We start from the raw sequence: 16124 nt of genomic DNA, 5'->3' as shown, positions 1-16124 counted from the left end.
TTACAAAATGATTATCCAATAATGTTGCTCCCCTGGGACCGACCTCTGCTTGATTTGAATATGTAACATAAATTTTTGGACATTTTACAAAATAATTGGCAACGAAACTCTTGTGCAAAAGAAAAGACTTGAGCGCGCCCACTAGCTTCAATGTAAACTGGAACCGAAACCGTTTCCACCAGATGTTGAAGGTAAACTTCGGTCGCCGAGTCAGAACTGTTCCTCAGCATGTGTACTAAGCTCTAATCCAGTACCGAGTCAGTAGAAGCTGTCTTGTAAGTCTCTTTCCTATCTTCAGATTCCACATTTTTGCAAGATTAAACTTGATGCTATTGCTGTTTAATGGATAAATGAACTTCCACAACGCAGTCTCCATTGAGAAGAATTTGCTAGAATGATATTTTCAATATTTTCCTATTTATCAATATATATTATTCAATATTTTCCTATTGATCCAAGTTATCGATGATAAATTTCGGGAGACCAAATTCCGGGTTTTGGCTGTAAAGAATACCTAAAAGCTTATTAGTCTAAATCAGTTTGGATCACTAATTTGTCCTATATAAAGTTTAAAATAAAGATGTAAATTAAATAAGTGTACAAAGAGGAACCGTCGTATTCGTCAAAAAAATATGAACTCGAGAATTTTATAATTCTTCACATTCCAGGCCTTCATACGACGAAAACCGTATTTTTGTAATTGAATTTGTCTGTAAACATGATAAAGCGTTTGGAACTGTTGAAATATGAGGAGTAAATCGATGAAATTTTATTAACGGTTTTTGTACAGAAATATTCTAGAATTCTAACTATTTTTGAACGAAATCCATTTAAAGTTTATCTCTTGTATCCAAATAGTCATTGTATCTGTCTGATACAAAAGACTCGATAACTCGATACTAATCAACAAGCATAATAATTAAATTTATGTTAAGATTTAGCATTGAAAATATCGATTCATAACATTTTGAACTAAATCTATTAATCTAAATGTCAGTTTGTACATTTGCATGTATGTAAAGAAAGTAACTCGGAAGCGCAACAGCTTAACCAAAATTTTATACACAGTTTTTTGCATCTAAAACAGACTTTCTTATCTTATTTTTTCCCAAATTTGTCAAAAGGTTGACTGCCTCTCAGTTGTATTTTGTTAGCATATAAACGCAATGACTCAAAGAAGCAACAACTTAGATAACTGAAATTTGATATGAGATTTTATTTACAACATTGTAGTTTTGTGTCAAATTATGAAAAAAGAAAATTCTCCGTTTTTGCGAAGATCACTTATGTGCAAGGCTCTGAAAATAAAAATCTTAGCATTTTGAAGTTTACGCCTTTAACTGAAGTCGTGAATTTTATGCGTTAAAGGAGAGGAGATTATACTTTTATTTGAGAATACATGACAAAATTTCCCGGAAACCAGTCCCACTTGTTTGCAGAAGTGAATGATATTTCAGTTTGCTTTGATTCTACTGCTATTTTCAACGTCGCAGATCTGAAAATGGGAATTCGGAAACAAAATCAAATTTCAATTAATTATATTCGTATATGTTGTTTAATTTTATAACATTATACTTTGCTTTCAATCTGCCAAATAAAAAAAAAGGTTCAAAATGCACACTAGGATTTTTTTTTTTTTTTACATTCTATTACGAAGTAGAAATGCTCGTGTGCTGGACTTATAAACACTCGTTAAGCTCATAGCCTAGCACAAGGTCCTAAATTTTTGAGGGAAAGGAGGGTAACATTTTTTTTTCAGCTAATACGTGTGGAAGTTTTGGGAAAACTGTGCCCATTGATTATAATTTGCATAAGTCAAATATTATTGATAAATAAATCTAATATATTTGTCACTATATTTTTAAAAAATAAAGTTCACATTTTTTTTTTTTTTTTTTTTTTTTTTTTTTTTTTATAGAGGAAATTTTTAGAGTGTACATTGGAAGAAACACATTATTAACATAAATGTGTTTTGAACATTTTGCAACGAATGATTTTTTTCCATATATGTTGAATTTTTATACTAATTTTAAAGCCTATTTGATTTATGACCACTTATCATGTACATCATTTATACAGAAAGAAGTAGGATATATATTCAAAGAATAAACATGCTTCAATAAGTATCAAATAATAAGTATGCAAATTACCCATTTTATCAACTTACATCTTATACGAATACCTATTTTGAAACATTTATCCTTTTTTAGTCGTATAGCTGAAAGATGTAAGTTTCCTATGTTTATTTGCATTCCAAAAAAATTATCAGAAAAAATTTAATAAATATAGAATCCAATTTTCCCAGTTCATCACCTTACTTTTTATACGAATATCTATTTCGAATTATTTATCCTTTTTCAATCGTATAGTTGAAAGATGTAAGTTTCCTATGTTGATTTTCATTCCAAAAAAACTAATAGCGTTATGTCCATTAATTTATGTAACAAAATAGAGCCTTAAAATTACAAGTTGTTCTTATACGGAAAAATTGATTCTGCATTTTCTGGATGCTTTTCTTTTTTGAGGAAGTAAAAAAGTTTATTATATCCAAATATCTGCAATAAAAACTTCGAAAGATATTTCGAAAATGGTATTTGTTGATTCGATTCCTCTTAAAATTATTATAATTTGATTTGAAATAAAATTTTTCCCTTTAAAATCATCTATTACACTGTCTGTAACATTAAGTCTTCCGCATTCTAAGAGAAACAAACAAACAAAGAATCATCCCATCATTCTTTGCAGATGGCGCCAAATTGCTTCATCTATTTCTGTTTGTTGATTCGATTCCTCTTAAAAGGATGGTAATTCGATTTGAAATAAAATTTTCCCCTTTAAAATCATGTATAACACTGTCTCTAACCTTAAGTCTTCCGCATTCTACGCGGATAAAACAAAGAATCTTCCCATCATTCCTTGCACATGGCGCCAAATTGTTTCTTCTATTTCCCCAAGAAAATGGAAAGTTCCTCCTCGCGGTGACACCTGCGAATGCGTGCGGATCGAAAAACCGGATGCGTATCGCCTTTTCACCCTCCGAATTGTCAAAGAAAGAAAATGCTGGTTGCCAACTTCTTTGCAAAAACCGGTCACCAGGAATTGGAACGGACAAGCGACCCACTTTGGGCGAAGCACGCTTTAGCTGCCAATCCGACGAGAATTATACCGAACATTATTATTTATTTTTCTATCATCTTCAGTCGTCGTAAATGGCAACGCAAAAAGCAAAATATTCTCCTCTCGTAAGCGGAAAAGGACGGATTCGCGAATTTTGAAGTTCACAATTGTTTCTTGACGACTGTCACGTCGAGTTGAATTGTAAGTATTAAACGGATGTACTTATCTCATCTGGTCGTGTCAAATTGTTTTATGTGCAAAGATAATACAAACAGCAAGTAGTGAATTTTTTGAAGAAACCAAAAAGATTAATTAACAAGCTCATGCTCAAAATTGAATGTTTCGTGGGAAAAAAACTACCGTAAAAAGAAGCAAAAGAAAAAAGAAGGAATATATTTTTGTTAGAAGATCAAGTTATTAAAGGAAGTGAGAAATTCTTGTCTGCATAATGAGTGTTTTTTATGGCAAAAATCTGTTTGAGAATAATTTGAGAACATCAGTAGAAGATCATAAACTTGGATTTAGATATCGTTTATTGTGATAAAAAATTTAATGAAACTCTTTAAGCATATTTATAAATTTTTATGTATTGAAGTTTAGAAAACAAAATGTATATAAAATACAAAAATTATATGAAACATCAGATCCTGTAAAAAATGAGAACTGCAACTTTAACTTCAAATATCACTTCTTAAATTTTCATACATTTATTATTATAAAAATTAAAATTCCTCATAACCGTCAGAAATTGATTTCAGAGCATTTACTTCAATAGAAGAGATTCGATGACAATTTCTTACTAGAAAGAAAGAAGTAATCGGAACATTTCGATTGGCGATTATACATTTAACAATGAGATGACTAACTAATTCCGAAAAAAAATATTTCCCTCGATGCAGTTTTGCATGAATTCCAACTCATATTTAGCGAACAATTCCATTGGGAAAATGCGATCGAAAGTAAGAAATATATTTATTTCGTTTCTGCTAGTGTCTGCCTTGCTTTTTAATCTTGCTGTTTTATACAAGAAGCACTTCATTCACTGTAGTTCTGAAACTTGTGTTCAACCTAGAGTGAAATTCACGTTCGACCAGTACATCCATGTAGCCTTCTTCGGGAAGTACGCATACAAGAACATGAAAATAGTGCGCGGTATGGCAAATACATATCATAGTATCCTCGAGAACACTCAGTACCCAGTCTACCTTCATGTCTTGATTGATCCCAATAGTAAGATGAGGACCTCAAGGACATTACGAAAAGTTGCGAGAACATTTCGGAGGAGATTAAATGTAAGTATATACTTTTTCAAATTTTTTTAAATACTAAATTCATAACTATTTTTTTATCAACATAAATTGCTCAAAATTTTATTTAAAATACTTAGTATTTAGCTTTTCTTGATGAGTAAACAAATATTTGAAGCATTGTTTTAAACAGTATTCTTTTCAGTGCAACAAAATTTCAACAATACACTATATTAAAACAATATTTTTTTTAAAAAAAAAAATTGCATTGATAAAACGATTTGATTCATATAATGTGTATTCAAACTTTATAGCTCTAAAATCAAAATTTGAATTTAGGAAGCACAGAATATTGTTTATATATAAATAATACCTGAATCACGGTTTCTGCCTTTATTTCAAGCATTAAATTGTTGTCAGAGAACAAACAAAATTGTTAGATAAAATCATAGTATTAATAAATATTATTTCATTAAGGTAAGTTAGGGACGAACTTTTTGAAAAACATTTGAAAATAGTTATATTTTTGAATATTTGCATTAAAAAAGATTGAACAAACATCTATGAAATCAAGAAAAAAAAATTTAAAGGCAAATATTTTTTTAATTGGAAAAAAGGGCCCTTTTTTGGCTAAAAAGAGATATAAAGCACAAATTTTCCGGATTAGGGGCTTATCAAATGACTTGCTTCAAATTTTGAAGGCAGGTCAAAGAATCTATTATTTGGTTCCTGAACTAGAGGATAAACTGTATTTCTATCCATTCGTTAAACACTAGGATTCGACTGATAAATAGAATAAAATTTTCAAGTTTTTTTTTTCACATTGAGAATCTTTAAAACAACTACGAAATATTTCTAAATAAATAGATTACATATTCTGAAGTTACTAAAAAATTAAAAAATTATTATACTTATATATTGGAAAAATTATTATACCAAATTTGAACTATATATATATATATATATATATATATATATATATATATATATATATATATATATATAATTTGTGAAAATAGCATCTAAACATGTAAAATAGCATTGAAACATTTGTAAATGCAAATATAAAAATCAGTATAACTTTCCAAAAATTAAACTTAGAAACTAAATTTTAATAGTTTTATAAAGAAACCTGTGAGAAAGTTAAGAATATTAAATAAAAAAAATGTCTTGATAACAGCAAAAATTTGATTTTCAAAGTAGTTAATGAAATAGCTACCATCGGCAATCAGCTTAATCACCCAGCACTTTTTTTTTACGAAATGCATAACTATTCCTAATTTCACATTTGTTCATTGACAAAACAAAATATTAATTAGATGAATATGTAAATTTATATAAAAAAGAATTACTGTTTTCTATGATGGCTTTTCAAATAAAAACATTTTAGTATTAAAGGTTCTGAGTTAAATATTTCAGCTCAATCAAATTTAATATAATATAGTTTCAGATGAGAAAATTTTAAAAATATCTCTATCGTTAAATAGCTTTGATGAAGAAATAATATTATACTTTGAAGCACTGAACAAAATAACCTGGAAAAATAACTAAATTTCCTATTATCCTGGAAATATTTTTAAAAGTCGTTTTAAAAGAGCTAACTACCAAAATTTTCAAAAAAATAAATTTTGTAAGAGCAGAAATTTGTTTTCATTTTTCATTACTCAAAATGCCTAAAAGAAAAGAGTTCTGAATTATTACATTAAAATTTGCCAACCCCTAAATTTACAATTCATAAGTAAGTGTCTGTCATTTCTTTATAAAAAATTTTAAAAAGGAGCTGATGCTTGAAATTATTTCACGAAGGAAATTTTATCAAATGAAATATGGAACATTTTATTCAATGGGATTGATTTGAATAATATATTTTAAAAAGTGTCTACATTCTTCTTTTTCTTTACGTCAGTTAATTTATTAAACGTGCCAAAAAAAGAAATGTTGAGCATTGTGATTTAAATATCGAAAAACGTAACTTAAAACGTGATTAAAATATTTCATGAAACGATGACGCTAGTATATTTTTCATTACAACAATGGAAACTATTGTCATAAATCATAGCAAATATGTTTTTAAAAAGTTGTTGAAATTAGAAAATAACTGTACGAAGCTTAAATTGGTATAATTAATAATGTTAATTTTTTACATTTTATAGTAGTATTAAAAAGTGCATATGAGAATAATTCACATCATGAATTCATATTCTTTCTTTCAAATTCACTACAGGAAAAATATCGTGGAAAACTCCAAAATTTTGTAAAAATGTTAGTATAAATTTTAAAATATCCAATCGAACAAATATCATCAAGATTGAACAAAGTTATAGATTTTAATTAAAAAAATATTTCCACTCTCATACAAACATTCTGCAGATATCTATTCTGTGTATATATATATATATATATATATATATATATATATATATATATATATATATATATATATATATATATATATATATATATATATATATATATATATATATATATATATATATATATATATATATATATATATCAGTTTTTATTCTAATGCGATATATAGCAAAAAAATCTTAGTTATCTAATTATCTAACATTACATTTCTAATAGTATAAATAATATTTTAAAACATTTTTCAACTAATATGTAAATTAATTGATATTATATTTATGAAAAAGAAATTTTATATTCAATATTTCATTTACTTTTTAAATGTGGTCGAGACTTTACATTTTTGTGTATGTGTGTGTGCGTGTATTCTCGATGACAATAATTTCAATCCCTACTTAAAAGTTAATCCATTTATTTAACAAGAAACAAGATAGTACACATGAAAGCCGCCACATAACAGTGGATTTAAGAAAAAACTTAGTTCAAGATACCATAATATTTATTAATTATCGGCATTATAAAACAAAATCCAAAAATAGAAAACAATATTAATTAAAAATCTCTACTTTTTAGCACTAATACTTTAATAAAAACGAATGTAAAAACAGCTTTGTTATTTACAGAAAAAACAAAGATTTGAAGATCATTCTTGTATGCGTTTGTCAAAACACAAATGTATATTTATCATGACTTTCGAAATATATAACAAGGTGTGTCGCTGCTACAACGATGTTAAAAGAAAAACAAACTACACACGTGTCCACTAGCAGCAAACATCCGGTTCACTCTTAGCAACTTTGAAGTTCCCCGAGTTACACTCAGATGTAAACAAAACTTCTTTGGGATAAAAATATAACTTACCATCTTAAAAAACACTAAGCATCAACCGTTTCACTAGTATTTGTTTATTTTATTTGTCGGGCTTTAAATATGATTCTGCTCTGTAATTTATTTCCTCTTCTTTAAATAGCCGCATCTCTATCGCCATTAATAATAAAGGAACGTGTGTATGTTAGTGCTCTATATGAGACGCCATTTGATTTATATTATCGCATTTGGCTAGATATATTTGATACTATATCTTAAAGTAATGCTTTTTAATTTTATAGAATTTTAATTAATTGAAAATCAAACGATATTTTGATGTTTTTAGCAATGATTTCCGAAAATATTATGATAAAAAATGATTTTTGCACCATTTTAAAGGTTTAAAATTGTCTTTAAAATTTATCAATTTGATTACTGAACAATTTTGTTCTGAAATTTGACGATTCCTTTACATTATTTTTTACATAATTTTTAAGAATATGCTCTATTTTAGTAATAAAAATGCAATCCCTTTTTATCGTTTCAATATTTTTTTAATCACATGATTATCTTACATTTTTAAAAACTACAAAAGAAAGTTTCTGCTAATTATTTGAGAAATTTACGTAAGGAATCAAACGATGAAATTACATTTTATCAAATGACAACGTGCAATTTCAAAAGAGGCAATTAAATTTGTAATGATATTGTGGAACTGTGCCCACTTAGGCAATTTTTTTTCTTTAAAAAGAGAATCGTGAATATTTAGCTAAACATAAGATTTTAAATAAAATTTAAGCAGAACTTATAGTACTTGGTCCCTGAAGACGATTATAATACAATAAACATCCACCAAAATAATGCAAAATTTTTATCTAACTGAGTTATTTTATTTTATTTTGCATTGCTTGTATTTTTAGTAAAATGCACAGCTAATCGATATTTTTCATATTTTAATCAAAATGCATCAAGGATCAAATTGATTTGAAGTTAAATATATCACATACATTATGTTAAATTCTGAAGAAAAAATATCGAAACTCTTTTTCTAATAAATTAAATATATTATTCCAGTTATAAATTAAATATACATTATTCCAATTATAATTAAATACATTATTCAATCAATTTTTTACATTTCAATTAACTTCCTTATATAAAAAATTTCTGTCTTTGATCAATTTTTCCATTAATTCCAGCAAGTTAAATGTTTATTTATTTATTCATTTCCAAGAAATTTTTTTATTAAATCAAGTCCCAAAACAAAACAAAATGAAATATTTTTTTATTTGACTAAAATTATTTTCAAAAACTTTTAATCAGTGAAATCAATTTAATCAATTAAACTCTTGCATTTTTTTCTGCAAAGTTTTAAATAAGTTTTTTATGGATGTCCCAATTACACGATGGATCACTCTTTATTGGAATTACTATTTCATTTAATGTGAATCAGTGAATCAGTATCAAAAAAGGCTTGGCTTAAATTTTCAATCAAATACTAATAAATAGTTGTTGTAAAAAACAAATAGTTTGAATTTTTCCCACGGCAGTCATAGTTAATTCCTCGAATTAAATATGTTCGATTTCATAATCCAAATCTCTTTCATTGTTCTGTTTCTTAAATGATATTATCTGCATTGTTCGATAAAAAATGAAATATTTGCAGCAATTCTCTTTAGTTGTTGTGTTTTTGGGCTGTGATAGAATTATATATTAAATCCTTACATCCTATTCTCAAACAGTCGTCCACCCTTTGTCCTTAAAATTCCGAAAATCTTATGCAATATTTTAAACCAATTATTCTTAGCTACTCTCCTTCTTCTTGCAGAAATATGGTTAATGTAACCATTTAACCATGTAAACTTACTCTTATTAGCATTCTTAACTTGCAATTAATTTAAAAAGTCTTATTATTCTTTAATTTATAATTCATTAATACGAATATTATGGAATTCTGAAATTAACTTGTCACATTTGTACTATCAGGTAGCATTTCCATATGGAACAAAAATTCGATTTCATTAATTTATTAATTATTTTCAGAGAAATTGTATTAAAATAGAATAATATATTATCATTGAGAACATATAATTGTAAAAAAAAATCCTTGCACTTTAAAAGATGAAAGAATAAAAACTCTATTAAGCAATTCCTCCTTCACTAGCATGAAATAAGTCAAGTTAAATAAAGGTTATAAAAAATAACTGATCTTCATTTGAAAAGCATCTTCCACTATTTAATATTTATGCCTTTTTACTCGTTTTACGACAGTGCACTCATCCATTTACCTCCGCTGCCTGTTGCACGTCATTTCGAAGACGTGAAACGCATTCTTTTTGCTTCTTGCATTTATTATTCACGTTTCGGGTGATACCGCAGCTTATCTCAAAAGTTTATATGACAGGCATAAGTTTTCTCTGAGAGATTTGCTTTTAAACTAACTAAAACAAATGACATTGAAAAAGCATAAAATGCCTCAAAACACTTGCTCATTTGGAGAAAACTTTCCCATTTTGACTGCTGTTTCCTGGTAATAAACTTTGGAGTTTATATTGAAGCTTCTGCCCAGAAATAAAAGAGAAGAAAATAAAAATATAAATCTCATAAATTCATGAATTCTGGAAACTACAATTTAATAAATACTTAAAAATTAATGCCTTCATATGACTATTTGTCCTTCATAAATAATTCTAACTGCTCTTTTGCAATGCAATGACTGTAAAATAAATACTAATATTAGATTTGAAATAAAATTTAAAACATCATTTGAAGAGGAATGCTGTGTACTTTTTAAGGCCTTTGACTGGTTTAGCTGGAATGTTTTGTGTTCATCAATTTCATTTTCTCGTCTTTTCAAAATAATGCATCAACATATTTAATCACCGAACTATTATAATCGAGATTAATTTTCTTTTAAACAATATTGCTAATCTTAATTATTAAAGTTACAAAAGGCTAATAATGGTTTATCCTTTGGCAACCAAATAACTTGCTGGGAACAAAAGCTGCTAAAAACTAGTATCCTAGTAGGTAATGTGCAGATTGTCAAGGTAATTCGCAGATTACCTAAGTAATTTGAAAAATGAAACAATTTTCTGCATTTTAATGCATTAACCTAGATAATCTGCAGATTAACTGATGTATGCACTTTAGTGGTGTGTGTATGTGTGTGTGTGTGTGTGTGTGTGTGTGTGTGTGTGTGTGTGTGTGTGTGTGTGTGTGTGTGTCAGTCAAGGTGAATATTTCATATCATTTTTATTACAATAAAGATAATATGAAATATAACTTATCATTTCAAGGGTAATAAAAAGTTATAATATGAATATTAGTTGCTATTGGTTGAACATTATTTTTTTTTCTTTATTTATCTTCAACTCAATCGTTTCATCGTTTGTTTGTTTTAATCAATGCAGGTGTTTTTTCTTCTTCAAACTGCAGGTGTTTTTTCTTCTTCAAACTGCAGGTGTTCATTCAGCTAAGTTTGATTTAAAAAATATAGTAAAATGTAATTATTTTTTTTCTCTTCATGCTCTTATTATTTTATTTCAACAAAAGGGGTCCTGCATCTTCATTTTAAGAAACGATAAAAATGCAGTTCCCCTAATAATAAACAGCATTCTTTCAAAAACATGAAAGTATGTGAATTTTGCTGAGTTGAATTAAGAGAATCACTTATTAAATGTGGAGACAACCTGTTCGTAGAACTATTTCTAAGCACTAATCGTGTCCATAAATCCTCAAACCACAATTTATCTTTCGATCTCATAAAACGCTTAAGGGAATCGGAGGAGGCAGTAAAATAGATGCTAAATGGCAAAGAACCTTATCCAAGTCATAAAAGAACTATGTATCGCATCATAATAACAGTAAAATCTCAGAAAAAGTAATAGTCAAATGTACTTTTTGATGACCTTGATATCATAAATGGGCAACATAATAACGTTAACGTAACATTATCTAAATAACGTTATACTGGTTTTCAAAAGTTTCAAAGTAATTGGATGGATAAGAGATGATTTTAATGGGATACATTTTTTAGGATACTATCTACAAATTTGACATCGTGATTGATAATGGCAAATAATAGAACAAAACGGTCTAGAAGACGAACCTAGAGTTGGTAAATTTGATAAGCATTTTTTTTTTTGTATGGCATACAGAACATTCATTAGATTTTTAAGAAAACGTACTGAAATTCTGAGGAATATTTTTTCTTAATATCCTTCATCAAATGCATGTAATTACACAAAATTCATTTTAACCTATAATTAAAAAATATAAAAATGAAGTAGCTTTTTAGCGATGTCTGTTTTATTTCTGTAGCATAATTTCTCTAATTTGAATAAACTTTAAAAATATTTTAAGCAAATTTTGCAGCAATATTTTCCCATTGTTTCAGTATCTTCGCTGATACAGAAGCGCACTGGGATGATATTAAATGTGTGTGTGTGTGTGTGTGTGTGTGTGTGTGTGTGTGTGTGTGTGTGTGTGTGTGTGTGTGTGTGTGTGTGTGTGTGTGTGTGTGTGTGTGTGTGTGTGTGTGTGTGTGTGTGTGTGTGTGTGTGTGTGTGTGCATATTAATCTGAGTTATTAATTTTAATTTTAAATCTATAATTTTAGATATCGGACTTAGATTTTATATTATTTTCAAAATTCCTAGTGTTTGAATTTCATTGTCTCACGAATTCATTTCACCTCGGTCATTTTCCTAAAACCTAAAAATTGTACATAAAGTTGAAATCCCTTAAAATTATGATTTACGATTACCGTGCATGATGCCAATAAAATGATGAAATTCCATGCAATTCCAATTTTTCTTCCATCTAATAGACTGGCAGTTCCTGATAATTCCACACTGTGCAATAGAGTGATGACATTCTACGTGATTTCATCGTATCGCACATTCGTGTAACTAGTCTACACTATCATTCACACCAATACAATGGTACCTCCTCGAACCGTATGATTTAATATTGCTTTACTGGTCCATTTATATCTATCATTCTAGTTCACAACATGCAATAAAGTAGTGGCACTCTACGCCATTTCTTTATTTCCTCCATCCATTTAGAACAGTCATTCACAATAACTCCTCATTACTCAATAAAATAAGGTATTCTATGCTATTCTATTTCACTATTTCATTTAGATCGGTCATTCATGATAACTCCTCACCTGGCAATGAAGTGGAGTTATTCCACGGCATTCCGTTGTTTTGTCAATACCACTCCTCTCAACAACGATCACTCTTTAGAACGTTTCTGGATCAACTTGCTAGAGATTTGCACAAGTCTTTCTTCCAGTAACCCTAACCCTTTGACTCAATATCAGCATTCAGTAAGCTCATAATCCAAATGGTCCAATAGAAATGGGATGAAGAGAATATTATCATGGATTGGATGTCCATCGTTCTGCATCTGACGATAGGAGGAATATAATTCCATCTGCATAATTGAAACTTGTCATCAATATTCTTTTTTTACCTTCAATACTGTTTTACTTTAATGGTCGTCAATATTCAATTTTACTTTTTTATTCCACAGATAGAAACCGAACGAAATTTCTTTGAGAGCTCTTTCAAGCATGGAATTGAGAATTACAATGGGTTTTGCAGACAGTAAAGTTTAGCTTGATGCATTTAGCAATATGGCGACTTGTAAATCCTTGTCAATGATTTTAAGTTTTCTAATTATTCATTCACTTATTCTTTCAGGTGACCTACTACGACGTTAACGACATGGCGGAGCAGAATCGTGCTGCCATCTCTCTCATTCGAAAATACTTCTTCAGCAAAGACGTGGGAAGGTACAATGACGACATCTTCTTCCTGACAGAGGTGTTCCACGATGCATTCCCCAAAAGGTTGCGCAAGGTCATCTTCATCGACGTCGACCTCAAATTCCTCTCCGACATTCGTCTTTTGCACCAAGAATTCGCCAAGTTCGAGTCGGAAAACGTCATTGGTATTGCTCCAGATCTACAACCCCAATACAGAATGGATTTCGCCAAATATAGAAATGACCATCCAGGCACATCGGTCGGTTCCTCCAGACCAGGAAAGCAGGGTTTCAACACGGGGGTGGTTCTCTTCGATTTAGACAGGATGAGGAACTCGTCTCTGTATAACTCTCTTCTCAATGATACTGCGCTAGAGAATTTGTGCAAAAAATATCAATTCGATGGATATTTGGGACATCAAGATTTCTACACCTTGACCGGAATGGAGTATCCTGAATTGTATTATAAACTGGATTGCACATGGAATAGGCAGCTCGATGTTGGCTGGAGAAATGAAGTTGGCAAAGAGTTGTTTGATAAATATCATCAGTGTGAGGGTAAAATTCATGTTATGCATGCCAATGGCGATGCTCTGCTGAAAGATACGAATGTGTGATATATAGAGGATAATCATCCTATATGGCATCATTGCTCATGGAATAGGCAGCTCGATGTTGGCTGGAGAAATGAAGTTGGTAGAGTTGCTTGATAAATATCATCAGTGCGAGGGTAAAATTCATGTTATGCATGCCAATGGCGATACTCTGCTGAAAGATGCGAATGTGTGATATATAGAGGATAATCACCCTATATGGCATCATTGCTCATGGAATAGGCAGCTCGATGTTGGCTGGAGAAATGTAGTTGGTAGAGTTGCTTGATAAATATCATCAGTGCGAGGGTAAAATTCATGTTATGCATGCCAATGGCGATACTCTGCTGAAAGATGCGAATGTGTGATATATAGAGGATAATCACCCTATATGGCATCATTGCTCATGGAATAGGCAGCTCGATGTTGGCTGGAGAAATGTAGTTGGTAGAGTTGCTTGATAAATATCATCAGTGCGAGGGTAAAATTCATGTTATGCATGCCAATGGCGATACTCTGCTGAAAGATGCGAATGTGTGATATATAGAGGATAATCATCCTATATGGCATCATTGCTCATGGAATAGGCAGCTCGATGTTGGCTGGAGAAATGAAGTTGGTAGAGTTGCTTGATAAATATCATCAGTGTGAGGGTAAAATTCATGTTATGCATACCAATGGCGATGCTCTGCTGAAAGATGCGAATGTGTGATATATAGAGGATAATCATCCTATATGGCATCATTGCTCATGGAATAGGCAGCTCGATGTTGGCTGGAGAAATGAAGTTGGTAAAAAGTTGCTTGATAAATATCATCAGTGTGAGGGTAAAATTCATGTTATGCATGCCAATGGCGATACTCTGCTGAAAGACACGAAGTGTGATAAGTAGAAATTATTCATGCTATATGGTATCATAATTGTTTAAAAGTCAAGAGCTTTAAAAATTTGTGGAATCGAGTGACGATTAAATTTTATTACATCCTGTAAATATTTTCATAAACAATTTTCAATATAACCCATATAAAACAACCTTTTGCATAATGTTATGCAATATTGGGCGATATTATATCGTATCATTTAATTTTCTACAATATTATAAAACATTGTAAATATTGTTTAATATCTGCAAAATTGTACAATATATGTGTGCTACTAAGAAAGGCAGTTTCAAGTAACATTCTTTTTTGAACAGTTTTGGGAAGCTTCCAACGATGTAATTCCAATTAGAGAGCTATTGCCTTAACAAATATCCCAGTGTATAACAAGAAATGAAATGAAGATGGAAAAGCAATTTATAATTCAACAAAGACTTGATATCGTGTAGTGAAAAAAAGTTTGTAAACTAATGTTTAAGCACGCAAAACAGCTTCATGCAGTTTATTCTCTAAAGCGAAAGAGAAATAAATTGCTGTTCATTTTCAAGCAATGTTAAGCTCCCTGATTAATTACAGAGGATCTCATATTCACAATCTTCATTTTCAAAACAAATGTTTTGAATATATCATATAAAAACATCACCATTAGGGCTTCCATTTATTAATGTATCTTAAAAAAAACCAAGCCTGCTATTGTGTCCATTTTTTTCAGTGTAATTATAACACATTTTAAGCAAAGAAGAGCTGTTTTTACATTTATGTCATTTCTTTTAATGTAGTCGCTTATCTTTCTGTAATTTAGAGATTTTTTTTAATTCATTTGAATTGTATATATATTTTTATTTTTTCCTATTTTATATGCGCTATAGGGTGCTTTATACACATTTATTCTCGCTAAAGCTATTTTCTTATACTGTGATATATGTCTGAACAAAGCTGGAGAATCCTTATATTTTAAGAAAAAAGTATTATGTTATTTTTATCAAATGAAACGGTGCCAAGAAATGTCATAGTCAATCAGTATAATATTAATGCTTACTCGCTTTGCACGCCTAATTGTATTTTAATGTTAAATACAATAAAGAAGTTTTCAAATCTTCTTTTTTTATTTTATTTATAGAACTGATCTTTAAAATCTATATTTTGCATTTTATCTCTCAATATATACTGAAAAAGAAAGACAAAATAAATGTTCTTAGAGTTTAAATCACAAGAAATGATGTTAAATATCAATTTAGTACCAATTCACATCTTTATTCAATTCAGTTACAATTCACATTTTTATTGAATTTAGTATGAATTCACATCTTTATTCAATTCAGTGCCAATTCACAT

General features: G+C 29.3%; 1 protein-coding gene across 1 annotated transcript; it reads left to right on the top strand.

Moving 5' to 3' along the window:
* Nucleotides 1-2958: 2958 nt before the first annotated feature.
* LOC129964262 (xyloside xylosyltransferase 1-like) lies at nucleotides 2959-15837 on the top strand. The gene is made up of 2 exons (XM_056079010.1): nucleotides 2959-4409; nucleotides 13255-15837. Exons 1-2 carry the CDS (start codon nucleotides 4011-4013, stop codon nucleotides 13933-13935), a joined length of 1080 nt encoding a protein of 359 aa, XP_055934985.1. The 5' UTR covers nucleotides 2959-4010; the 3' UTR covers nucleotides 13936-15837.
* Nucleotides 15838-16124: the final 287 nt, after the last annotated feature.

The sequence above is a fragment of the Argiope bruennichi genome, chromosome 3 (genome assembly GCF_947563725.1).
Source record: "Argiope bruennichi chromosome 3, qqArgBrue1.1, whole genome shotgun sequence".
NCBI lineage: Eukaryota > Metazoa > Arthropoda > Arachnida > Araneae > Araneidae > Argiope > Argiope bruennichi.
Note: the sequence above shows the minus strand (reverse complement) of the source record. Positions and strands in the feature narration are given on the sequence as shown.

Coding starts and splice junctions, on each gene's coding strand:
- LOC129964262 (XM_056079010.1), top strand. CDS start 4,011: ATGCAGTTTTGCATGAATTCCAACTCATATTTAGCGAACAATTCCATT. Junction 4,410..13,254: donor CATTTCGGAGGAGATTAAAT/GTAAGTATATAC, acceptor TTATTCTTTCAG/GTGACCTACTACGACGTTAA.